Source organism: Orbicella faveolata, unplaced genomic scaffold, assembly GCF_042242905.1.
Source record: "Orbicella faveolata isolate gen_17 unplaced genomic scaffold, um_ofav_v1 contig_25, whole genome shotgun sequence".
Classification (NCBI taxonomy): domain Eukaryota; kingdom Metazoa; phylum Cnidaria; class Anthozoa; order Scleractinia; family Merulinidae; genus Orbicella; species Orbicella faveolata.
This window is the reverse complement of record NW_028301553.1, coordinates 1435152-1460509: the sequence shown is the minus strand read 5'-3', so window position 1 is coordinate 1460509 and position 25358 is coordinate 1435152. Positions and strand designations below refer to the sequence as shown.

At 39.0% G+C, this 25358-nt stretch overlaps 1 protein-coding gene across 1 annotated transcript; it reads left to right on the top strand.

Moving 5' to 3' along the window:
• Positions 1 to 244: 244 nt before the first annotated feature.
• Positions 245 to 25358, top strand: LOC110040138 (A disintegrin and metalloproteinase with thrombospondin motifs 6-like). The gene is made up of 26 exons (XM_089293761.1): positions 245 to 285; positions 2873 to 2945; positions 3253 to 3325; positions 4354 to 4673; positions 5385 to 5532; positions 5658 to 5824; positions 6477 to 6560; positions 7918 to 8045; positions 8213 to 8223; positions 8702 to 8807; positions 9064 to 9198; positions 10905 to 11061; positions 11167 to 11262; positions 14234 to 14373; positions 15327 to 15393; positions 15669 to 15750; positions 16579 to 16703; positions 17896 to 18019; positions 18268 to 18357; positions 18808 to 18965; positions 19568 to 19700; positions 20503 to 20632; positions 21323 to 21533; positions 23110 to 23263; positions 24190 to 24498; positions 25232 to 25358. The coding sequence occupies exons 1-25, from the start codon at positions 245 to 247 to the stop codon at positions 24495 to 24497; spliced, it is 3261 nt and encodes a 1086-aa protein (XP_089149887.1). The 3' UTR covers position 24498; positions 25232 to 25358.

The following is a 25358-nucleotide window of genomic DNA, read 5'->3' as shown; positions in this document are numbered from 1 at the left end:
TGGATGAAACTAAGGCTAAAACTAATGTATGCAAGCAAGACACTTAAAAACTCTCTTCTCGTATGAATCACAATCAAAGCCTATAATTTAGTTCGCTAATTCTTCTTACGTTAGATATGAAACTCACGGATAAATACCTTTTAAATAGTAAGCCGTTCGTGACTGGCAATGGACGTCTGAATAAATTGAAGAGCTGGCGAATGGACGTTTTAAAACACTGTAGAGTCCAGCTGATGGGGAAATAATGGCGCTAGTATGGAAATCAAGCCACCCTAACAGCGAGAAGTAAGTAGTACAAAATTTTGCCCTCAGTTGAAAGTGACTGATGATATATATAGGGGCGCTGTACCCTTTATTTTATTTTTACTTAATTAAGAAGGCCAAACATTTGCTGTTTTTTTTTCTTTTTTTTAATGTTACACGCTTCCTCTTTAAGTACAAAAGAATATACTATTGTTAAACTGGGCTTGCTCTGCTGCTGCTCCCTCTAAATTTATGCAAGAATAAGTTCTAACAGAGCAATTAAGGCAAACAAAAAATATTTAACCTTCTTAGGATTTGTTACCTCCATAACACTTTTTCAGTCGGGAACGCCATGTCATACATCGTTTTTGCCTTCTTTTTGAATTGTTCTGTCCAAATACGTTGTAAGTGTAACTACTAAGACTCTTTTTTCCGCTTGTAGTATAAAACATCCTTTCCCTCTTAGTTTCTACGTGCCACTGTTGTTCTGGAACAATAGCTCCCACTGTGTATTGTCAGTGCTCTGCAAACTGAAAGCCATTTTAGGGCGTACAGTCAGTGAAGAATCAACATTTAAAAGCCCCCGCTAATAGAAACCGGCAAGCATTTTAGACATTTTGCCACTTGACAAAGGTGCACTTGGTAGCTGATACGACAAGCAGGTGACGATATGATGTATTTTTTATTTCGCTTGCGTACTTCTCGCTCCATCACTAGGGCTAGCCCTATCTTCCCGAAGAATTTCCGCACAATGTATTGAGAGACTTTAAGAGGCTCTGTCAGTTTATTGAATGTGATTCTGTGACATGAAAATAAGAATAAGAATTTTCCCCAAGTATTTGTCACATTTATTGGATAAAGGAACTCGTGAACGTGCGGTAGGAAATTTTCCCCATAGAGGGCCAGACTGCTAACATCTTGAATTCGCGAACAGGAGTTTGTACCCGATGCTCGATGAATTTACTGTAAGATTCTGACAGGTCCTTGAAGAGTCTGTTGGCCGAGACGAAACGCCACGTCAGACTTGCCACGAACAATTTTTTGAGAAGAATTTGGCACATTTATTATATTATAAAACGCTGTACAGCAAAAATCAACAAAATCCTTTACTGCATGTAATGAGGAACTCGCGATGAAAAAAAAAAAAAAAGCCAGAATTAATTAGTCAAGAGAGTAAATAGTTTAGAACATAAGTATAACTGTTGTTTTCCAAACAATGACGGAAAGAAATCCAAACTCGCGCCGATGGCACACTTCCTACCCTTTTTTGCATTATTGCATCCGTTAAAATAAAACCACATTTAAAGTTTACATATATATCCATTAATACAGTACACAAAGATACCAGTTCCCTGACAAATCTTCTCATTGTATATTGAACGGAAGCATGTCAGTTCTAGAAATTACCGGAAAAGGCTTGGAAAACAATTCAAGGGTGATATGTAAAACAAAAAGTCTGTTTGCTGTAACTTTGTTACTTTGACATTCAACATCCAACAGCTGTTCATATATAGTTATGTCAACCGTATAAAAACAAAAGGAAATTATGGAAAAAGAGGTAAAGTACTGGAAATCAAAACCCTCTGCGCTACTCTAGGAGTCAGTCTACAAGGACAATTATATTTTCCTTAAAAGGGTAATTTAATTGCAACTTTAAAGTTGATTGCAATTCTTTTTTTGTTTTTGATTTTTGTTTTTTTTCGGGAACACGCCACGGCCTAAGCATTTCTTTATTCTCAACTGCTGTTTTTCTTTAATAGATTACTTTCGTCGTCTCCAGATTTCACGATGCTCTTTGTTGTTTACTGCATGTGTAATTTCTTCATAGGTGAGTCACGTGCAAAAACATTTTACCGTATTACTCCCGTAGCATTACCATGTTTTGTCATGTACATGTATATCTTTTCACTATATCACAAATTGCATATTTAAACCATGGCTATTATAACCTTGATCAGTTTATACGCGTATAATTTGTGTTTGAGCCCTTTCAACGACTGATCAGATCTGCGTTCATTCTACAGGTCTAAAAGAAATAAGACCAATAATATAATTCATAATTCGATTAACTGAACATTGTCTAAACAGGATTGTTACATTATTTTAAAAGAACTTCGAGAGATAATCTCTGAATTTACGAATAAGTGCAACTTTAACATGTCTATCGTAAAGAAACGTTAAACAGAAAAAATGTAATTTAATGTAATGTGATAACTAAATTAAGCAGCGATTAAAGCTCATTACCTGTAAGTGATATTTTCATCGAATGCGTCGAAGTCCGTGTATGATGACTGCTTGTCATTAGATTCTGACCTCACAGTTAGTAAACAGCCGGTCTAGTTTGAAGTTTATTGAGAATAGATCAAGAAGCAGCTCGGGAAACATTTCAGCAGTAGGCTCAGTATAGGTTGGATGTTTTGGACCCTACCGAGAAAAACATACTTCGTACAAAAAAAGAAAAAAAACAAAACAAAACAATACCCTCCACTTCAGGGACTAAGGACACCTCTAATTCACAAAGCTCTCGCAGGTGTAAAAACAATTAAAGCGACCCAGTGCTCAATGCGTTTTAGTAGCAATATCATCACTCCCAGTCATATTGAAGTGAGTTTTCTTAAACCTTACGTAGTATACTTAATTCGTTTGCTGTTGTTTCCCTTGGCTTAGGACTGGTTGTAAGCACTCCATTTTCCAGACAACAGGTAATGTTATGTCCACCCTTCAGTGTCTGTGTTACTCAAAGATCAGTAATAACGCTTGTTAAAAGTGGACAGTGATAAAGAAATGTCAATGCCGGTGTTATTTTTTCGATTAGATTCAAACGATATATACTCTAGCTTTAACTAACAAGTTCGGTTAAAAGTGTAATTGTAAATTTGCTGACATAGTAACGGCTCTTACACAAAGCAGATGGTGATATAAATTTTAGTATCATGCCTGCTGATGTCGGTGGCCACATGATTCTATTCTACTGACATGTTCTAATAAGAATATTGCTATATTTTGCAGTTTAATGATTTACATCATCGCATGGAAGATAAAGACATACAGAGAACATTTGGAGTTGACTCACGAGAGCAAGGTGTTGAACTAACTGCCCATCTTTATTTTTAAATGGGCTTTTTCTATATTTTATTATGTTATGTATACGTGCGGATATTCTGAGAGTTGCGGCACACGATGAACGGAATCCCCCCTCGTGGTTTCCTAGGGAATGAAGACATTTTGTTTGGCTATTTTTTTTTCCTTGTATGTACAGGTATGCACTTTTTCTATCACTGATCTATCCACACTGGGTGGTTCTTTGCCCGAATTGTCTCGTGTTGTAGGACGGCGTCAATTAATCGTTCCATTTATCAAACGGATCATTCATAAAAAATAACAGTTCGTAGTAAATGTCGACGGATTTGGTGTTAAATTTCAACGACGGCATATATATTGAGGTAATACTATACATATTCCTATTATTCCAATAATGCTCGACAGCTGCTGACACTTTACGCCAGTAACGATATATATGATGGGATGCTTGCATAGCTTCTATCAAATGCCACAGTTAAGATTTTCTTCCGTTGATTGTCCAATTTCGTATCATACTCGCTAGAAACAATCTCAAGTTCTAAATTTAAAAAGGATGGAATACCGTAATCAACACAGTTTCATTCAAGCAGTTTAAGACCCCCGTACGGAGGCTAGATCTAGGCAACATCCTAGATGGATGTAGTAGCTGTTACCTTTGTAAGCCATAATTTTAATTTCTCTTTTAGGACTTTTCTGTATATTATTTTTAGATAGCTCTAGCTATAGCTATAGGTGTCCCCTATTAGTAGTGGGGATACCCAAAAGATAACTGTAATTGACGCGGTGATAAAGTCCTTATTCTTCTTCTTCTTTAGGGATCGATTCTTCTGCGGATATCACGAAACACTCGAAGCACTTCTAAGAACTTCTCTCTATGCTATCGCTTTTTTTAATATTGTGAACAGAGTCAAAACAAACTAGGCAACATGGAGTAAATACCACATCGTTACTCCTAATCAGTTACACCTCGGATAGCTCAGTAGCCAATCAGCTGTGTGGTCCTACTAAAACGAACTTTCTATTTCTCAGTCCCACAATATGAGGTTATATCGCCCTACCAGGCAGATGAATTTGGGAATTTGGTTGGTTACTCTCTCCGAACCCAAACAAGAACGCGTAGAAATGCACATGAAGCAAACTTTTGGTATTTCAAAGTGGAAGCGTTTGGAAGATCAATTCACATGAATCTCACGAAAGTTAGACCTTTTATAACATCGGCAACCTTAGTTCAGACGGTCCATATCAACGGTAGTTCGACGTATAAGGAGATTCCACGTGGCGTATATTACACCGGTCACGTGACGTCCGATCCAGGGTCACTGGTTGCTATAAATGAGAACAACGGTTTGGTAAGGAAACAGTATTCATTCATAAGTTTAACAGACGATGTTTGTTGTTAGCTGCTTTCAACATTATTAATTCATCGGAAACAAAGTGTTTACTGTAATGGTCTCAGTGGTTTTTCTGAATCAATTTTAACTTTTGATGTATTTCTGTTTAACGACTGGTATGGTTACGAGACCGATCAGTCCAAGCAAAATGTCCAACTTAGTACATATAAAGCAGAGTCAAGTTTTCTATTTAAACAAAGAAGAATTTACCCTAATAAGTAACAAATGTTGCATCTACAACCTACTACATGTTTAAGAAATATTTACAAGTATCCTATAAGCACAATGCTAGCAAATTCTATTCAATTTTAGTAAAAATCTACTAGCGTTCTATCACGAATGCCGTTCTGTGACTGATTGGCTACGCTACTCACTATCTATTCTGTGATGGATAGTGAGTGGCGTATCTGTGTGCGCTTGTTGACAAAATGAAGGCCGCTTCTTGGCGTTTTCGAAGTGTCTGTGAATAGGATGTAGATAAAGTTTTGAACAACTAGTAGATTTATACTAAAACAATTAGATTATTCGCTCTCGATTTCTATCGCGTGATAGTTGACGAGCGCGCAGCCCTCGTCAACTATCACGCGGTAGAAATCGAGAGCGAATAATCTTATTGTTTAGTTTACTATTTACATTCAACTGGGATACATTTCTGTCGTTCTTTCGTAGGCAGGGATGATTCGGACTCTCAACGACACATTTTATATAAACCCACTTCCGTCCCACGTTATTAGAAGCATTAAGTTCAATGCTGGACAACCTCACGTCATCTATCGACGATCAATTGAAGATCTTTCGTCCACTTACCATATTTCAGGTACAAACTCTTTAGTTTTGTTAGCTGTTGTTTTTGTTGTTGTTTTTCTCACTAACGAGTCCACGGTATAACTGCAGAAATTAAACAGCTGTATTTAAACGAGTGTTTTTACTTTTTCAATTTAGAAGATGGTGAACATCGCATTAAAAGAGCGAAGCCAAACCGGCACCGAAGGCAAAAACGTGATGCCCCACATAAATACTTGGAAATGGCCTTAGTAGCAGACAACTTTGCGATTTCAGCTTACAGTGAAGACGAGATGACTTTTCACTTACTGGCAATCGCTCACATTGTACGTAAGCTTTTTTTTTCGACAGTTCATACATTTTCCAAGTTGAAGGGAAGGTTAAGTGGGAAGCATGTCACGTTATGAATCTTGGCCGCTAACATGGAAGAACCGATGCGACATTTCAGCGAGTGATATCTGGGTTTCTCTGGTAAAACAGGAAGATATGTACAAATGTGAAATTAATGCTAAGTGCTTCAAACCGACCATTCTGAAATTGAAGTCCAAGATGAACCTTTGCGAGACCATGAGCAGTGTATATTGCTACCATCATTTCCCTTTCAGGGATGTAGATATTTACAACTTTTCCGATGGTTTTACAGATACGTCTTGGAGTCATTACTTATTTTTCAAGTAGAAATGCGAGTAACAAACTAACAGCCCACGCCCTTTTCGGATTAAAATTCTATGATCTTTCTTTTACTTTTGTAACTCTTGTTTGACAATTTATGGTTAAATACCAATGTAGTCAAATATTACATTGTTGTGACTGATCTAACGCGTCCCTAACGCCTAACCTTTAAGTTCTGCCGAAATTTGAACAGGCAGACCGGCCGGAAGGAAACATCTCCGCCTGCAGAATAAAACCTACATTTTTTACATTTGTTTAATTACCACGTATACAGCACTGACACATAAATTTGTTTATATACCAAAGGCTACACAACTATACCACGACAGCAGTATTGGTTCTATTAAGATCACACCGGTGATTGTTGGACTGGTTCTGAAGAAAGATGGGGTATAAAATCGTTCATTCATTTATTTAGTCAGGCAGCCAGGCAGCCAGGCAGCCAGGCAGCCAGGCAGCCAGGCAGCCAGGCAGCCAGGCAGCCAGGCAGCCAGGCAGCCAGGCAGCCAGGCAGCCAGTCAGCCAGTCAGCCAGTCAGCCAGTCAGCCAGTCAGCCAGTCAGCCAGTCAGCCAGTCAGCCAGTCAGCCAGTCAGCCAGTCAGCCAGTCAGCCAGTCAGCCAGTCAGCCAGTCAGCCAGTCAGCCAGTCAGCCAGTCAGCCAGTCAGCCAGTCAGCCAGTCAGCCAGTCAGCCAGTCAGCCAGTCAGCCAGTCAGCCAGTCAGCCAGTCAGCCAGTCAGCCAGTCAGCCAGTCAGCCAGTCAGCCAGTCAGCCAGTCAGCCAGTCAGCCAGTCAGCCAGTCAGCCAGTCAGCCAGTCAGCCAGTCAGCCAGTCAGCCAGTCAGCCAGTCAGCCAGTCAGCCAGTCAGCCAGTCAGCCAGTCAGCCAGGCAGCCAGTCAGCCAGTCAGCCAGTCAGCCAGTCAGCCCGTCAGCCAGTCAGCCAGTCAGCCAGTCAGCTAGGCAGCCAGGCAGCCAGGCAGCCAGTCAGCCAGTCAGCCAGTCAGCCAGTCAGCCAGTCAGCCAGTCAGCCAGTCAGCCAGTCAGCCAGTCAGCCAGTCAGCCAGTCAGCCAGTCAGCCAGTCAGCCAGTCAGCCAGTCAGCCAGTCAGCCAGTCAGCCAGTCAGCCAGTCAGCCAGTCAGCCAGTCAGCCAGTCAGCCAGTCAGCCAGTCAGCCAGTCAGCCAGTCAGCCAGTCAGCCAGTCAGCCAGTCAGCCAGTCAGCCAGTCAGCCAGTCAGCCAGTCAGCCAGTCAGCCAGTCAGCCAGTCAGCCAGTCAGCCAGTCAGCCAGTCAGCCAGTCAGCCAGTCAGCCAGTCAGCCAGTCAGCCAGTCAGCCAGTCAGCCAGTCAGCCAGTCAGCCAGTCAGCCAGTCAGCCAGTCAGCCAGTCAGCCAGTCAGCCAGTCAGCCAGTCAGCCAGTCAGCCAGTCAGCCAGTCAGCCAGTCAGCCAGTCAGCCAGTCAGCCAGTCAGCCAGTCAGCCAGTCAGCCAGTCAGCCAGTCAGCCAGTCAGCCAGTCAGCCAGTCAGCCAGTCAGCCAGTCAGCCAGTCAGCCAGTCAGCCAGTCAGCTAGGCAGCCAGGCAGCCAGGCAGCCAGGCAGCCAGGCAGCCAGGCAGCCAGGCAGCCAGGCAGCCAGGCAGCCAGGCAGCCAGGCAGCCAGGCAGCCAGGCAGCCAGGCAGCCAGTCAGCCAGTCAGCCAGTCTGCCAGTCTGCATGTAAGCCAGTCAGACATTTTTACTTTTTTCTGAGTCAGTTTGGATATGATTCAAGTTCATCGAGAACAGAGCGTATCAAGGCAATGGAGTCCTGGGCGAAAGAAAATTTTCCACATTCAGACAGCGATCCTGATCATGCTGATGCCGTCGTTCTCATTACAAGAAGGTGAGTAAAGTCCACGGAGAAGATACATAACACAACTCAGTTTAGAGCTTTATTAACTCAATATCCCTTAGCCGTACATACATGGTCACACATGTTATAATGTCATGTTATCTCGATAATCAGTTTAATATGTAATTTAATTTCTCTTTTTTCTTCGTCTTCTATAGGAGCTCTGGAGGTTAGTTTACGCATTCTCCTTGTTAATTTACACAATTTCAGACTTAATTGCAATTGAAGTTAAAAGATTGATATAAATGTCAGCTGATCCGCTGATAGCATTAGGCTACTAGACGGATCATTTATTACCACAAAGTGGGTAATTAAAGCGAAATAGACATAAATAACCAATTTGTTATGTTTTCGATTTGAGCATTACTGGACTCTAGATAGTCACGTGTTATCCTTCTGTGTCGTACTGTTATCAAAACATACAATAAAGAGTCGTGCCTATTACAGCGTTGATTGACGATATATCTGCCAGAAACGAAAAGTTTTACGCAGTAGGAACTGGACGCTCCTTCACAATAAAACATACTCATATCAATGATTATTTAAACTCAGTTTACCCTTCCACATTTCGTTTCTTCACGAAGTTATCGAAAACAACGTGGAGTTGTCATACAGACTTCTAAAAAAGGCATCATTTCAACCTTCAGGGATTGCCAGCTTAGGATCCACTTGCAGAGATGTCTTTGGCGCTGCTCTTTCTAACGACATTGGTCTTGGAAGCGCTTTAGTCCTGACTCATGAACTCGCTCATACGTAAGTTATTTCCCGTTTCCTCAAAAATGAAAGAAAGCGGAGCTGAATGTTATTACACTTGCCCTCCCTATATCAGATACCGCTCCCTTGCTGGGTTCTCAACATCCCCTGTTAGTTCCCGGCCTTCTTCAGTTTCCTGTTTTAATTTCATGTTTAAACATTAAAAGAACATTTTTATCTTTTATTTTTCTTCCATGGATTTAAGACACCTTATACTCATGACATATCTGTCGATTGATTAAATTTCATGACAAAGGATGGGCGTTGGGCATGATGGTTCCTCCAGCGGCTGTGCGAATCATATCAATTTAATGGCATCGACAATACCAATCGGACCTGGATCCATGAAATGGTCTGCGTGTAGCCGGGAACGTTTTCAGGACTTCTTGAGGTACACTAACACCACAAAAGTTAGACATGACATAGATTGTGGTTTTTCATTTCCCCAAAGTGCAAAAGAAAATCCGTTTTAATACCTCAACAGCTGCCTTTTTAACTTGGAAAATATTTTTATTTTTTAACTTGTAGTGGTGGGACGATTTCACTCCATAACTCCTTCACTGGGTCACTTCCTGCTAGACATTTGGAATTGAAAATTTGAATTGAACTCCTAAAGAAGACTAATGTGATCGTTACTCGAGCTTCATTAGACCCCTAAAAGATATCACTTAAGACGGAACAGGTTCGATTCCTAGCCACTGTTCAAGAAAGGATCCTGCGCGCACTTGTAGACCCGCCTCGCGTACTCGAGAGATCAGCGGAAAACAAATGAGAGCGTTTCTTTTATTATTATCATTGCTTCGAGTGCACCCTAATGGACACTTTGACAGTTAAGAATGGTGAGGTTTCGTCATCAACACCCTAAGTGAGACCAGAAACCCTGATTTGTACCCGAGACGACGGGAATCTCCGACCTTTTCATAGAGGATTCCCCCCCCCCCCCCCTCCCCTGAGTTTCAAACATCGTGTCAATTAAGATATTCGTTGAATTTCTGACGCAAGTACTAAATATATTAACGCAGAAATAATCTACATTGAATAGACTTTCGCACAAACGTTTTTATAAATAGAAGCTAATTATATAACTAGCTTATTTCCCGCAGGTGTCCGCTTGTACAGGTTTAACAGTACTCGATTGCCGAAAAATGAGGAGATATTGAAGATCACAAAACTGAAGATCTGTATGAATTTTCGAATTATGATTTAAGCCGTGATTAAAAGTTTTGGACGATCAACAGACAAGAGAATTGAGGAGAATTCAAACGACGTGTTTCGCTATTATTTATACAGTATTGAAATAAATGCTTCAAAGATGAATACAGACATGGCGAAATGATTTGAACAAAATAGTTGATAAATAGAAAAAAAAGACATTAAACAAGATTGGGAGTTCAACAGTCACTAATATCGCCTTGGAAAGAGAAGAAAAAAAAAAAGAAAAAAAACAGAAGTTATTACAACACGGGGCTTCCGTATTTTGGAATCCATCCAAGCAGGAACCCCGGCGAAAATGGCTTAATTTTGTTGAGCGGACGAGAAGCAGCGCGGTCCTTGTCGTATTATGACTCTACGTTGGATAATTAATTTCCTGTCAAAAGGTAACAAAGAAAGAAAAAAATCACTGATATCGCTTGGGAAATAAAGAGCGAAAAAAGTAGGAATGAAAATGAGAATCCGATTATAATTGTTTTGCTGATCGGACAAGAAGCCGTACTTTCTTTATAAGTGACTCGGACGAGGATCACCAACAACTTCATGAATGTTTCCAATAGTGTTGCATCTCCTCGTGTATTCTCTTACCGTTGCGTTTTGCCAGTGGGCTTTAACTTTAATTTAACCTACGGACTTCAAGTCAGTGGCATCAAAATTGTCACTGTTTACAGACGATCAATTTTCCAAGTTGAGTAGTTCATAGCCACTTTGATTTGGATTATTCAGTGTATTAACTGAACAGGCATGTAATTGCTCAAACATATGTTCTTGGTTGACATTCTTCCCTATAAATGATGTCGCACTGGGATTTGTGAGGTAATCAAAGACGTTGACAAAGAATTCTTGCGATGAATGGGTTTGTAATCCATTTATTTGCTCTCAAAGCCAGAGATCAAACTGCCTAGATGACATCCCCCCAATATCTGAAGTTATACAAGATGCAAAAGAGTTTTACGGCAAACTTCCAGGACAAGTCATTAATAGAGATGAACAGTGCGAGATGGCTTTCGGCGACCGCTTCTACGCATGCCCGCAACGCTTGGTGAGTGAAACAGTTAGTTTCACACGAGATTATTAGCTATGAAATTCAGAACGAAACTAAAAAAACTTAATCGTTATTATTAATATTATTTTAATTTTTTTGAAGACGTCTTGTCAAGCATTGGGATGTACGGAAGATGGCCAGAAGTGTTATTTCTCTCCGACATCTCCTGTTGATGGAACCAGATGTGGAGATAGACATGTAAGCATACTTTGACCTTTTAGTTGTACCAGGAGCCATAATCGGGGAAGGAGACCGTAAGCGCGCGCCATTTCTAGTATTGGGACTGTCCCTATGATATGGGACAATTTTGTTATTTTTACAACTTAAGCCATCGCGTGGGGCACACGCGCGTACATGCTGCGAGCATTTTTGCGGATGTCGCGCAGGGGAAATGTCGTCTGAAATTTTATGCTTTTGGCCCACAACTCATTACGTTTATGTCTGTTGGAATTTTGCTTAAGTATTTCGTTCGTAAACTGCTCGAATTCGAGTGAAGTACAGACAGTGTCGAATTTAAGTATGTCCCCCTTATAACTGACCAAATTGTGTTCCGTTGCTTCTTTTAAGGTAAGGTAAGTTAAGGTAAGGTAAGGTAAGGTAAATTTATTTTGAGTCGTAAACGTAGGGAGTGGTTGCCAAATCTCCCGAGCCAGGGGCTCATGACAAAAAACGCACGACTATTTACAATAACGTTACTACTTACAATTTCAATTTTCGCTAAGATAAAATCACAATAAAAATATAAAATATTCCTAAGAGCAACTAATCCTAATATTAAAAATTTGAGTTAGAAAATACAGTTTATACACTGGCACCCTGTAAACTCCACACCTTTCAAACGAGAACGAAATTGTGCCAAAGTCGTCGAAGATTTGGTGATAGCTGGTAACTGGTTTCAATTTACTACTGCTTTTACAGTACTACACTCTATTTCACGCGGCCTTTTTTCCTCACGGTTTAGTTACGGTCTCGTTCGACGAACTAAGCGAAAGAGGGACTACTCGTAGTCTGTCTCAGCACAAAAGAGAACGAAAGAAATCTTTGTCAAAATTTGTTGACAATCCACCGTAGGAAAAAAAATGGCGGCTGTACATTTTACCACAATACCTTGCGAACTTAACACAGCCTGTAAGGCACAAAGAAAGCCAAATTTTTACAATATTTGTCCCTGTACGAAGGACATTGTGTATGCTAGGTTTGAAGATTTTGTAACTCTTCTGTGCGTTTTTATGAACGTTGTTAAGGCTTTCGCTCGCTAAGACCTATGGGTAAATGTACCATTCGCCATCTTTTTTCCTACGGAGGATTGAAAACACCGTCTCGGACTTGAAAGTGCACGCGCTGCACCATGCAAATGAGCTACTTGTACGCGTCGGACTTTCCTTCCAAAACGTTTCATAAACGCGTCAAACAAGCAGAAACAATAAGAATAACAATGGTTATGATTAAGCATTGATCTTAGAAACTCATAAATTAACCGGATTCCAGAGTACATGTAGAGAGTTTTCTTACATAAGCTATATTCATAAGTCAGAAGAAATGCAAAAGCTTACGCGTACAACAAGCGCGAACAGATGCTATTCATTCACAGCGCAGCGAAATTAAAGTCTTGTTTTCAACCCCGAAGAACTCACCTTTTCCATTAGCTCAGAACAAAAAATGCACGAAAACGTCAACGCTAACATGACAACATCCAAAAGAGAACCCAAGACTTGCGCGTGGATCCGGGTGGATATATGTCATCAGGGTGGCGCAATTTATTCTTAAAATAGCAAAATTGTCCCACATCACAGGCGAGCGCGGATCCCGACTAACGGTCTCCGTCCCTGATTATGGCTCCTGATTGCACATATTTCAATCTCACAGGCAAAATAACAGGTGAAATGCAAGTGTGTTAAATGTAGCTAATGTGTACTGGCTGAAGAACATTTACGTTGAACTGCGCACCTTAAGGACGCTCGTGCTAGTTGTTACTGCACATCCTTATTGCGCACGCAAATTCACACGCCACGTCATGCATCGAGCATGCGCGCTAATTACTAAAATAGGGCAGATGACCTTTGCTATAGCTTTACTTGGATATAACGATCTTGGACGTTCGGTGATCCCTACTTTTCTTTCCAGAAACAGATTTATTTACAATTATCTCCACATTTTCCAAAACTGAACAAAAAATCAATGTGGGAAGTAAAAAAAAAAAAATCAAGATTTCTGTTCACGGGACATCGAATCCCGCCATCTTGCGGCTGCAAGGCGCGTGAAACTATGGTCGCTAAATGCGAACTTGTTCTTTAAGGAACCTCACCAGTTGACTAAATTCATTTAATACGTCCACTTAAACAATATTTGGCAGGGAACATTTCACTTTAAAGATCTAATTGCAATATTTTGGGGCTTACAGACACTGTAGCCTTATTCGCTAACGAAGCCCGATTTTTTAAGATTTAGGGTGTTCTTCCGGGCATGTTCTCTCTAAGACGAAGTCGATGACCCCCCATTTTTTTTTGCGTTTTTGGCAAAAGTAGATCATTACCTTTCTGAGTGGCAAGTTTTAAAAAAATCTGTATGTGGGAGCATTTTGGGCGCGAACATCCTTAAATATGCTTAATTTATCGTATAGACGTAACCGAGAATACTCTTAATAGTGAGCATAAACAATGAAATCACGCAGTCATCAGATATACTGCTTTTCTCTTCTTCGTTTCGTGTTTTAGGGTAATCAAACAACCAAATTAAAGTAAACTAAACCCAATTTACATTAAACTAAACGATGTCAAACAATGGACCGATGGCGATAGTTATGCGACAAGCCAAGTTAAACGCTAATCGAAACGTTTGGCTCTTTAACAATTAGATTCCATGCTGACGTGTATCTGTTCAGTATTAGTATAACTCTACTACCGTTCTATCGCGAATGTCGTTCTCAGATTGGCTACGTTATTTACTATTTCTTCTGTTACAGATAGTGAGTAACGTAACAGTGTGCGCTTGTTAAGAAATAGGCGGCCGTTTCTTTGTCCGTTTCTTTCTTCATATAATCTAGCTATAAAATGGCTGTTGATGCAGTCACAGTGAAGTCATGTTAACTTTAGGTGCAGTACAACTGTATGAGTATCTACTGTTTCTGATGAACATTACATCCCTAAGTACTCCTGTGTTTGTTTTTCAGTGGTGTATAAATGGTCAATGTACAGACGATGGATCACGCGTTATCAATGGTCGCTGGAGCAACTGGTCAGTGTTTGCAAAGTGTACCCGACCCTGTGGTGGAGGTGTTCAGTCTAGGACAAGAACTTGCACGAATCCAGTGTAAGATTTGTAGCGGATTAAGGGTGGCTGAAAACAGTTTCCAGTTATTTCTATCACTTATTCTTTGATGGATCAGTACTGACACCCTTTGTCGGACGACCCTACAATATCAGTATGAACACACAAATCTCCAATCATTGGTAGACAAGTCTCGGTCAATGTTTCGTATAACAGACAACCATAACAACAGTCTCACCTGTTAAAACACCCTCAACTTTAGCTTTAAGTTGTTTTAACTTAAGAATCGAGCTCTGTGACCATGCCACAATTCGATAATAAACATGGGGGTCACCAAGTACGTTTTTTAGTTACGAGGACTTAAAGATAAAAGGAAGAGTGCCTTTAACAGGATGAAATGTTACTATGGTGACCTATTATGCTATGAAGATACGATGACCAAATCTTCTACACCAATAATTGAGCATTTGTGTTATGACCATTGTTATATTAAGAAGTGTATGTATTGATCCGTCAAAGTATAACTAGTGAAATGTGCTTGATACTGTTGTTGGCCTTGTTAAACCGTTTCATTTCTTTTTAAAACGTTCTTATCACGTAAATATAAACAATTCCGAGGCACAGATCACTTAATTGCTTGCTTGCTTTGCCGCCTGCTCGCTCGATCGGTCGATCTCTTGACTACTTGATTAATTGATGGATTGATTAATTCATTGGGTGGTTAGTCGATTGAATGGTTTATTGACTGACTGACTGACTGACTGACTGATTGACTGACTGACTGACTGACTAATTGACTTGTTGATTGGCTAATTGATTGACTGATTGATTGAATTATTGATTGACTGTTGATTGACTGATTGAATGATTAACTGACTGACTGATTGATTGATTGATTGATTGACTGTTGATTCATTGTTGATTCACTCAAACGTTCTTTCATTCATTCATTTATCGATCCATCCGTCGAATCGTTCCTTCATTTTCATGTAAAGACCAAAGAATGGTGGAAAGAATTGTATAGGCCCAGCTGAAGGGCACTGGAGAATCTGCAACCCAAAGGTCAGTTAGTTTTGTTACTGGTGTTGCAGTTTTGTTGTTGTATTTCTGCTGTCGCTTAATCTCATATCCAAATCTCACTCTGCTTGACGCTTGGCTGTAGGGGATCTGGGTTGGAGAGTACGCCCCCCTATCATCGTCCTTATTGGTATTCTGCCACGGCTGTATAATCGCGTGGTAAATATCACATCGGACAGATCCTCAAATAGCTAAACTATGCAAGGCGGATCAGTCTAACAATGTATTAAAAACTAACTCACGTTATTATCCTACAACAGCCATGTCCTGCTGGTTCAAAGTCCTTTCGTCAACTCCAGTGCGAAGAGATTGATCCCGACTATTCAGAATATCTCACCTCAGGTACAAAAGCATTTTTAACGTTAGTTTATTTAAGATATGTATAGTTTTCATATTATGTACATGTAGATAATGTTTGGCAGCATTAGAAAGCGCTGCATTCCATAAAAGAAGCAGGGGTATTCCCTCTTGCAGTTTCTTCCTCTAAACATTTAGTTCATTCAAACTTGTTTTATCGCTGTTTCAACAAACCACTTCATCCTTTAATTGCTGGGCTGGGTTCAGAAAAGTATGTTTTGTTACAATAATTATATTGGCAGTGGTGAAGCAACTATATGCTTCATCTTTAAATGGGCCACTTGATTTGAGGCTAGAGCTACAATGCTGTATGTGCCTTAGAAAATAACTAAAGTGAATAATTGAGGTTAATGGAAATCGGATGTTTTAAAGATATGTAAGCTAAGTTTTTTGCTGTTGGCAGAACTGCCCGTTGAGACTTCGTATGAAGGCAAGACCTTCAAATGCAATGCATAGATTCTGAGACTTTGTTATTCATAAAAACTCTAACAAATATTAATCAACAATGATTTAGATAAACATATACAGGCAAAAACTAACGATAGAGAAATCCGACGTTTCGGCGACATCTTGGCGCCATTGTCAAGGGAAACTAATTAAATATGCGATTTCAAGACAATCAGACTCAGTTCGCGCTAAAGTCTTTGTCTAACTTATGCAAATTAGAAACTCTGAACTCTTAGTTACTCTTGAAATCGCATATTTAAATAGTTTCCCTTGACAATGGCGCCAAGATGTCGCCGAAACGTCGGATTTGTCTATCGTTAGTTTTTGCCTGTATATGTCTAATAAATATTGCATACTCTTTCTCAGATGAGTGCTTATTAACTTGCCGGAAGGGAAAGTTTGCTTATCCTCAACATCGACCCGTGAAGGATGGGACAAGGTGTACCAATGATCCCACAATTAAAGACGTCTGTGTCCAGGGAAAGTGCAGAGTAAGATGATTTACGATATTTTTTTGTCTCTTTTTCCTTCTGTCTTAAATATAGGTTGAGTTTTGGCGCACAGTCTGGGACAAACTTTTTACCTCAGAAGTTCTCGCTGTGGTGAAAAGGCGCAACAATATGTCATCTGCACAATACAGTTTGGTCATTTTAACACTGAATTGCTGGGTCAAACAGAAATTGTTAATTGAAAAGGTTTTTCTAGTTTTATTAGCACCACAAGAAGTATTTTGGGATGTCACGAGAAGTGAAATTACCCTTTCAAAGGCGAAAGATACTTAACACCCCACTCTCTTAATTTTTACAAAGAAAAACCTTCCAAAAGAAAACTGGAGAAACAAAATCAAGGGGTTAGATATTAAAGAAACTGTATCTTTCTATCGGGAAATTGGAAATTGCTTTTAATTATTATAAATTAGGATATTTTTACCGTGGTGAGGAAAGGGTTAAAGCATATTAGACCCTAGTAATGTCCTTTCAAAGGGAAATATTAGAAAATTCGTGACACGACTCGACTTTAATTTTACATTTTTACCATCTGATACAGTGGAAATACTGATATTTATTTTTTATAGCAATGTAAGCGCATTGAATTTTTTTTAATGCGCCCCCCAAAAAATTATTATTATTATTATTATTATTATTATTATTATTTATATGACAATATTTAACTTTGATTTCAAAATTATTTAGGAAAATAAGTGCATCACCCACCCAATGACACATTTTAAAGACAAATAACAAAAATAAAAGCAGGAGTTGATCCTGGACTCCAGAGAAACCTATCTAGCAATTCTTAGCTGTTTATCAGCTTGAAGTTGATAAAGGTAAATTAACCGCCGTTGGAGGCTAATCAGTAAAACTGACGGCTCGAGCGTTAGCCCTTCCTCTGATCAAAGAGCTAACCCTCCTCAGTTTCAATAACTTCCCCACGGCGGTTTATTTACATTAATCAATTTCATTAATAGTAGCTAAGTGTTCTACTTGCCCATTGACGCAGCCTAACAGTTTCTTTACGAGAAACTAACATCTTAATTAATTTACACTATAATATCCTGCATTGGTTTAGTCTGTTATAGTAGGTAGAAAAATGATATATATTCAACAAGCCACTAAGGATAATTTGTTATAGTTTTGAATGTCTTTAATCTTGAAATTCCCCGCCCTGTGTATTTTGAAACAGCATGTAGGCTGTGATAACGGGCTGGATTCTGGGCTAAAGCGTGATCGATGTGGAGTCTGTGGAGGTGACAGTTCAAAATGCAAGTTTGTCGAAAGGAATTGGAACGACAAATGTCCCGGATTTGGTACGTGTCTAAGTGATTATGCGTAAGACTGGCTCCGATAGTATTGATAAACTTGATATACACCATCTGCACTGTGAGACAATACGGCGCTTTTGCTACGTGAAATTGACAGTAAATTTAGTTGACACAATTTACAAGTATTTATAACAGTATGCTTCCATTTGTTTAAAAGGGAAACTTAACAAAACTGAAACTTCCAGTTCTTGTTTAACAAGCCAATCATTTTTTGATTTCTCTTGGACGTCTAGGACCAAATGTGGCTTGCACGATTTTCGAAGTTCCTATTGGGTCCACTTCAGTGTATGTGGAACAAGACACACCAGACCAAAACCTGCTTGGTAAGCAAGGACTCAAACTTTGTTTAAAGAAAATAAGAAGATTAAACGCTTTAAATGGGGAAATGTTTCTAAACTGGAATTTTCAGGCATACGTTTTGTAAATGTAAGAATACACCTGTTTAAGGACCAATTTGGGCCGCGTTAGATTCCGACCTGGTTGCATACATGTATGTGAGTTGAGTTTGTTGTTGATTCGCACCTTGCTCCGTTGGAACAAATTTCACTTCGACCGAATGAAAACCAGCTAAGGCTGATGCGGCTCCTCTCTATACATTGTATTGCATTTGTTTAGTTACTGTTTGGTGGATTGGTAGATTGGTAGATTGATTGATTGATTGATTGATTGATTGACTGAATTATTGATTGATTAATATATAGAGTTAAATTCATTTCCTGCAATATACGACTTAGTAACTGTAATTTCATTTAGAAATGTGATAAATATATTAGGTATCAAGGACAAAGACGATAGGTATGTGATACCGATACCTACATGGAGCAAAACGGTTTACGCGGCAGGAACTGAGATCCACTACTATCACGAAAAGGACATCGACATAAACACGGTTTACATTCCAGGGCCAACTACTGAAAAACTAACAATAGTGGTAAGTGATACGGAAAGTGATGGATTCACAATTGTGATGTCAAATATCAAATGGAGGAGGGAGGATATACCTGAACTAGTCTAAAAGCGGCTTGCAATAAAGGCTCATGTGCAGGAATCATGCTGAGGGCAAATGACATTAACAATGATTTTTTTTTTTGATGATTTCTGAATGTCGTACGTGAAATTCCTCCTGAATGACAGAAATTAAAAACTAGAGCCACCTGCAACATTGCTGAAACAAACCCTAGAATCACATCTATCTTGAAAGAACGCGATAGAGTGAAAATGGGAAAAAGAACCCTTGATTCTGTCCACCTCAGACCTCTCTTTCAATGTATGTAGTTCTAAATTCATACAATATTGATAGGGGGCATGAGGTAGAGTCTAGGTAAGATTGTCTTACCTCATTTTAAAAATTGGGTGTTGTAGAGCTGATCGTGGATTTGCTTTACAATCCGCTTATGTGCTGTTATGAGCCGTTAAAGACACGTGTAATGTGAACGGTGCAATTGTAAATGTGATGTTACGCCAAACAGCAACACGGGGACATTACAGCAACATTATTTTCTAAAACTCTAAATATGTCTTTCCATTCTGTAGTTTGTTCCTGGCTACCCAAAGACGGGAGTGTGGTACGAGTTCTATGATCCGACTTTGATTTCTAGTGTTGGAGTCGAGGATGTTCAGTGGAACATAACATCTTGGGGTAAATGCTCAAGGAAATGTGCCACAGGTAAACGAAGATTTTTCTAAAATAATCAAGGTAGCTTTTGAGATAAGGCCAGGTCTATTCGTTAAGTCGTAATATGCAAGGCTGGCATTAGCCTTCAGGCCCAGCGCCAACGTACAGAGCTCTAAAATAACTTAATTCAGTTAATCATTCTAACTCTAAATATATAATTAAGTTTTATTATATTATTTTATTTATCATTATGAGAAAATAAAGATTTGATTTTGATGATGATGATGATGATTATGATGACCGTCTAAAGAAGTTGAAGAGTGTTTTCAAATGCATGATTTATGTCCTTTTCCTTTCCCATTTAAGCTGAAACTCGTAAAAAACATTGGGCTGCATTATCCACGCTCGTTTACTGGGCGCCCATAAAAACGCAAATATTGAGAGACTTAATAAAATGGCTGAAGGCAAAGGCCCAAAGCCGGTTTAATCAATAAATAGCGTATCTCATTTATCACAAATCATCACAAAAATGCGTATTTCAAGAAATATGTACTGAGCCCAGTAAAGCTGAGGACAGTTAACCGTCAAAGCAGAATGATACACATCATGATTCCGTCCCACCCGCAGGAGATGCAACCTCGTCCCCAAAATATAACAAGCTAAAAGAGGATTAAAAACAACCGTCATTTATAAAAATAAAGTTTTAACAAATTGCTGATCTCATTGTTTCCACCCGATTTCTGGTGTATATAAAAAATTATTTTCTTTCAGTTTAAAAAATTTGTCACGTACCTGCCTATTTATAATTTATATAAACATTATATATTTTTTTTTATTTGTGATGATTTTCAAGGTAAGGAGAGGCGAACAGTGGAATGTACAAGAATCGATGATGGATCTTACGTTGGACATAAGCTGTGTTTACAGAAGTCAAGAAAACCAGCAGTAGAAAGGTCGTGCAACACCCATCCATGCCAGCCTGTGTAAGCTCAACGGTTTTCTTTCTCCTCATGGAGTTTTTCCGAACTAAAGGCAATTTAACCCCTGCAACACTAGCTTCAAGATTTCTTGACCACCTCTTTTTGCTATTCCTAAGTACAAGTAGCTTGGAGGAACGTTGACCGATGAATAACTGTGTATGTAATGATTGATTAACCCATGATCGAAACGCCGCCAGCCAATACCGATGTCTGTGGCCGAAGCATACCGGTTAGATAGCTGTTGAACCAGGACAAACATGGCTTTTCCCGATGGACGTCAGTTTCCCGGTGATCAGTGGCGTAATTAGTTCGTGCAGTATAGTTTTTCCGCAAGCTTTTTTGTTGTTGTTGTTTTGCATATTTATTCTAGTTCTTAGGGTTACCTTAACATGATGTTTCAAACCCATTTCTTGCCTGGTTTATTGACTCGACAGACCTGAACAGTTTTTTAACGAAATACTAATCTTGTGACTAAGCAAATTACTAACCGTTGCTAATATAAGGTTTCGAATCCGAGATACGCTCGAATAGGGGCTTATATGTAGGGAAATTTGAAATAATGTGTGGAGGGGACAGAATAAAACTGAAAGGACTGCATTTCTTCTTAACAATGCACGCCTCCAGTATCTAGACCAAGATTACTCATCCACCTGCATGCAATTTAACCTAACCTTGTTTTTTTCTTTCTTAAAGTTGGTACATATCAGAATGGAGTTCTTGCTCCAGAACTTGCGGCAAAGGAGTGCAAAAGCGTCAAATTCGCTGTCGCCGAAAGATTTCGCAAACCAAGTTTGAGATCCTGCCGGACTCTTCTTGTAGTGGTGACAAGCCTTCGGGAGGTACGAAAAGAAGCTGTAATGAGATCATTTGTCACGTGGAATGGAAGGCAACCGCCTGGTCACAGGTAAGATCATCGGTGGTGCTGATTTACAGTGTATTTAAAAAGTTTGTCTTAATAATTTCCATATGGTTATCGCTTGAAAAGGCAAAAATGGGCAAGTAATTTCACTGGAGCATCGGTAAGGTTTTTTTTTCTGATAAATTCCCAACATTTTCAATCAGTTTTTCATCACTCTTTCTTTAGTCAGATGGATGTGGAACTTACACTAACAATTAGATCATGACTTCGAGATTTCTATCACGTCATAGCTGACGAGGACGCAGCCCGAGTCAACCATTGGAATCGATTATACTGGTAGTTGAGAAAATAGAATAACATTTGGTATAATGTACTTTTAAAAAGGCACTCTTTCCACGGAAACGATGAACTAGAAACTTGAATTTTGCAAGAGCCATATTTTTGAATAAATATATCAAACTATGGCACATAGAACATGTAATACTCAAGAAATAAAAGTACTGCAGCACGTTTGATTTCGACAATTACACAAGCTTTTTAAACCATTATAATTACCGGCATAATATCAGCAATACTAAATTGACGGACAGATGAACCCTATTTTGATGGAATTGCATCAAAATATATCTAACACCAAAACGTCTGTTGAAGCTACGTTTTTATGGCATAAAGGTTTTTTTATTATAATTATAATTATTTTCTTTTTTTTTGCGAGATCCTGAGGGCGAGAGTTTTTCATAACATTACTCCTATACTAGCTTGATTTATTTGGGGGGGCGGGGGAGCAATTTTTAGCGCTTTTTCAAAAATCTGAAAACGACACGTCGTATTTGGTTAATTTAGAAAGCTCAGATAATAGAAAATAGAAACGATTTATTTTGTAGCCAACCGACGATCTAAAATTTAGCAGTAAGGAAGACTCTTTAACCTACGAAAACGTTGCGTCACAATTTTACGAATTATAATATTATGCTAAATATTCAAAGTGTACTACATTCCCGCGGTGATAGATAAATTACGTTGCAATTTACCGCGCTGTTGTTTTCCCTATTTTACCTCGGCGTTCAAATGCCCTCTGGTGAAATTTCAAAGGGTTTCAGAGAATCAATGTTAATAAAACTTACTAGTAAGACTCTTTGCACTATCAAGATGGTGTTGAATGTTACAAAAATATGTTATGTAGCAATTTTCAAGGCGTTTAAAAAAAATGCTCGAAATCGATAATTGCCCAAATGTTATAGCAGGAGTGACATTACTAAAATTTACAATCTAGTTTGCGGGAATAGAAAAAAAAATCTGTTTCTACTGTTTATCCTAAAAGAAGTACATGACAAGAAAATTGAATCTATTTCCAACAACCGATACGATCAAGGTAAGACTGGTATAAAGCTGATTGCAAATGCTACGGTTCAGAAAAATAACAACAACATTATTGAGACACCTTAAATGACTCTTCGAACTTTTCATTCCAATTTGGAAGCTATTTATGGCAGATTAAACTGATCAAAAGATAGGAGACAATTAAGACAAAACTAGCAGTCTGTCTTAACTCCACACAGATTAAAAGATGTTAAATTTGGCGTAGAATTATTTTTCACAGTTTTACTTTTTGACATTCCAGTGCTCATCAACGTGTGGCGGAGGATTTAAGAGCCGCAATCTCGTTTGTAAGCGACTAAATGACAAAGGAAAGTTGGTGATAGCTCCTGAGATTCTCTGTTATTATGCTACTAAGCCACCGACCGCAATGAAGTGCAATATGGAGCTTTGTCCAAGTAAGATACTCATTGTTCGGATGTACAGTTGACTCCCGATAACTTGAACCCTTGCAAGCTCGAACCCCCCGCTAACTCGAAGTAATTTTCATTTCCCTTCAGGCCATTATCTATATAATTTTACCCTCGATAACTCGAACTCCCGATAACTCGAACCTTTTACTATTTCCCCAGAAGGGTCGAGTTATCGGGAGTCGACTGTAATTGTAAATCATTATTATAATTTATTCTGGATTTATATTCACATAACAGAGAAATATATTTTGTGCTAATTAAACTAATGGGATAAGTTATGAAGGTAAACTCTGTAGCATAATAAGTAGTGTTTGGCATTTTATGCAACATGCAATAAGCGGCATGTTTTGAAACGGACTAGCTTTAAGGCATGGTCAATGCTCCAAATTTTTCGGAGGCGTAACTTGCCCAATCCCATTGTTTAACACCTCACTTAATCTCTGATAGTAATGTTGGTGCAGACCTCTCGCGTAAAAATAAAATGTACCGTAATATTCTCGATGGAATCGAGTTTTTTGCGAAAAACCACCTTGGGATATGAATATTTAACAATTTCGATCACCTAGAGACATGGAAACCCATCCTAAATAGCTTTTTCACCATAAGGAGGGTCGTGTTTTTTCCATACATTGAGGTTGATGTGCTGCATTCATGTTATGTTCCTGATATATTTTTATTTGTATTATTTTTTGCCACGTTATTTTTCGCGATATGTCTCAACATATCCGAAGCAAAACCACCAGTCTGCCATATTTTCATTTTTTCCATCTCCTAAGAAAGAGGATACAATGTCGTTACCCCGTGAAACTGACAGCAGCGCGTTCCCTTCGCAGCGCATACAATAGTTGGTATTTCGATTATGTGTTTACATAACAATTTCAAAATTATAATGAATAATTTACCGTTTGCAGCTCCCGCGCCATTGTTTAAGTATAGAGGTCTTGGCTGCTTTAATGACGGTGAACCACACGCTATCCAGAATTTTGTGAAAAGTTTTCGTTCAAATATTGATTGGACCAAAATCAGCGAGATCATTGAAAAATGTGCACAATTCATCCACGACAACTATCCTGAGAACAAAGTGTTTGGTATCCAGTTCTACGGAGAATGCTGGACTGGAAACAAAGCAAAGGATACATATAATTTGCATGGACCATCAACAGATTGCTGGAACAACGTCGGGAAAGTTAACACTTTCTACGTCTATGAATTTTATTGAGGTAAGCTGGTCAAGTTATATCTAGCTCTCTCGTTGCTTAACGTACATCTTGTTTTAGGGAATCTCCTTATTACGTAACCTCTACCATCATCTTAATAGTTAAATTATGTTTCGCTCTGGGATCAGAACTGTTGCAAGTGGTCTGACAGTTAGGATTTGTAAAGTTCCGGCCTAAGACAACTAAGTTTACTTAAATAACAAACTACATGCCCTGTACATCATGGCTTCCACGAGCAACAACAACAGCATCACGGGATGCCTACAAAACACTATATTGCTGCGGTGTGTTTATCTCCTTGGGCGAAACGCAACCAAGACAGATAAAATTTCGCCGTATTTTGTCTCCTCGAGATTTAGAATCAAACCCAAGAGGGTTAAACACGTTAACTGGGAAGAGCCTTATTCTATCAACAATTCAATTACGTCAATTTAGCACTTACGCTTTAGCCATTGTTATTATTCACACTTTCTTTCTTTGTTATTTATCTTTGAATGTAATTATAGTTAATGGAGCATGCTTTCTTGGGTTCTTATAAGGTCAAACGGTTTTACAAATGCCCTTTGTAGCTGACGTAAAGCATGTTTTGGTATGACTCACGTTGAGTGATACCAAAACATGCATTACACATTGAAAAACATCGTCATCTTTTTTAAAAATTGTGCCTAGTCATAATAAATGAAATACAGACGTATTACAAAGGCTGTAAACTGCCATTTTTTTTCTTTTATTGCAGGCGTGATGGCTTAGGAATTGCAACGTACTCATCATTGACACTGATGAAGCAAACAAGGAATGTTATCTCAGTTGAGAAAGAATATAATCGTTTCAAAATAAAGAAATGAACTTTAAAGATGATGAAA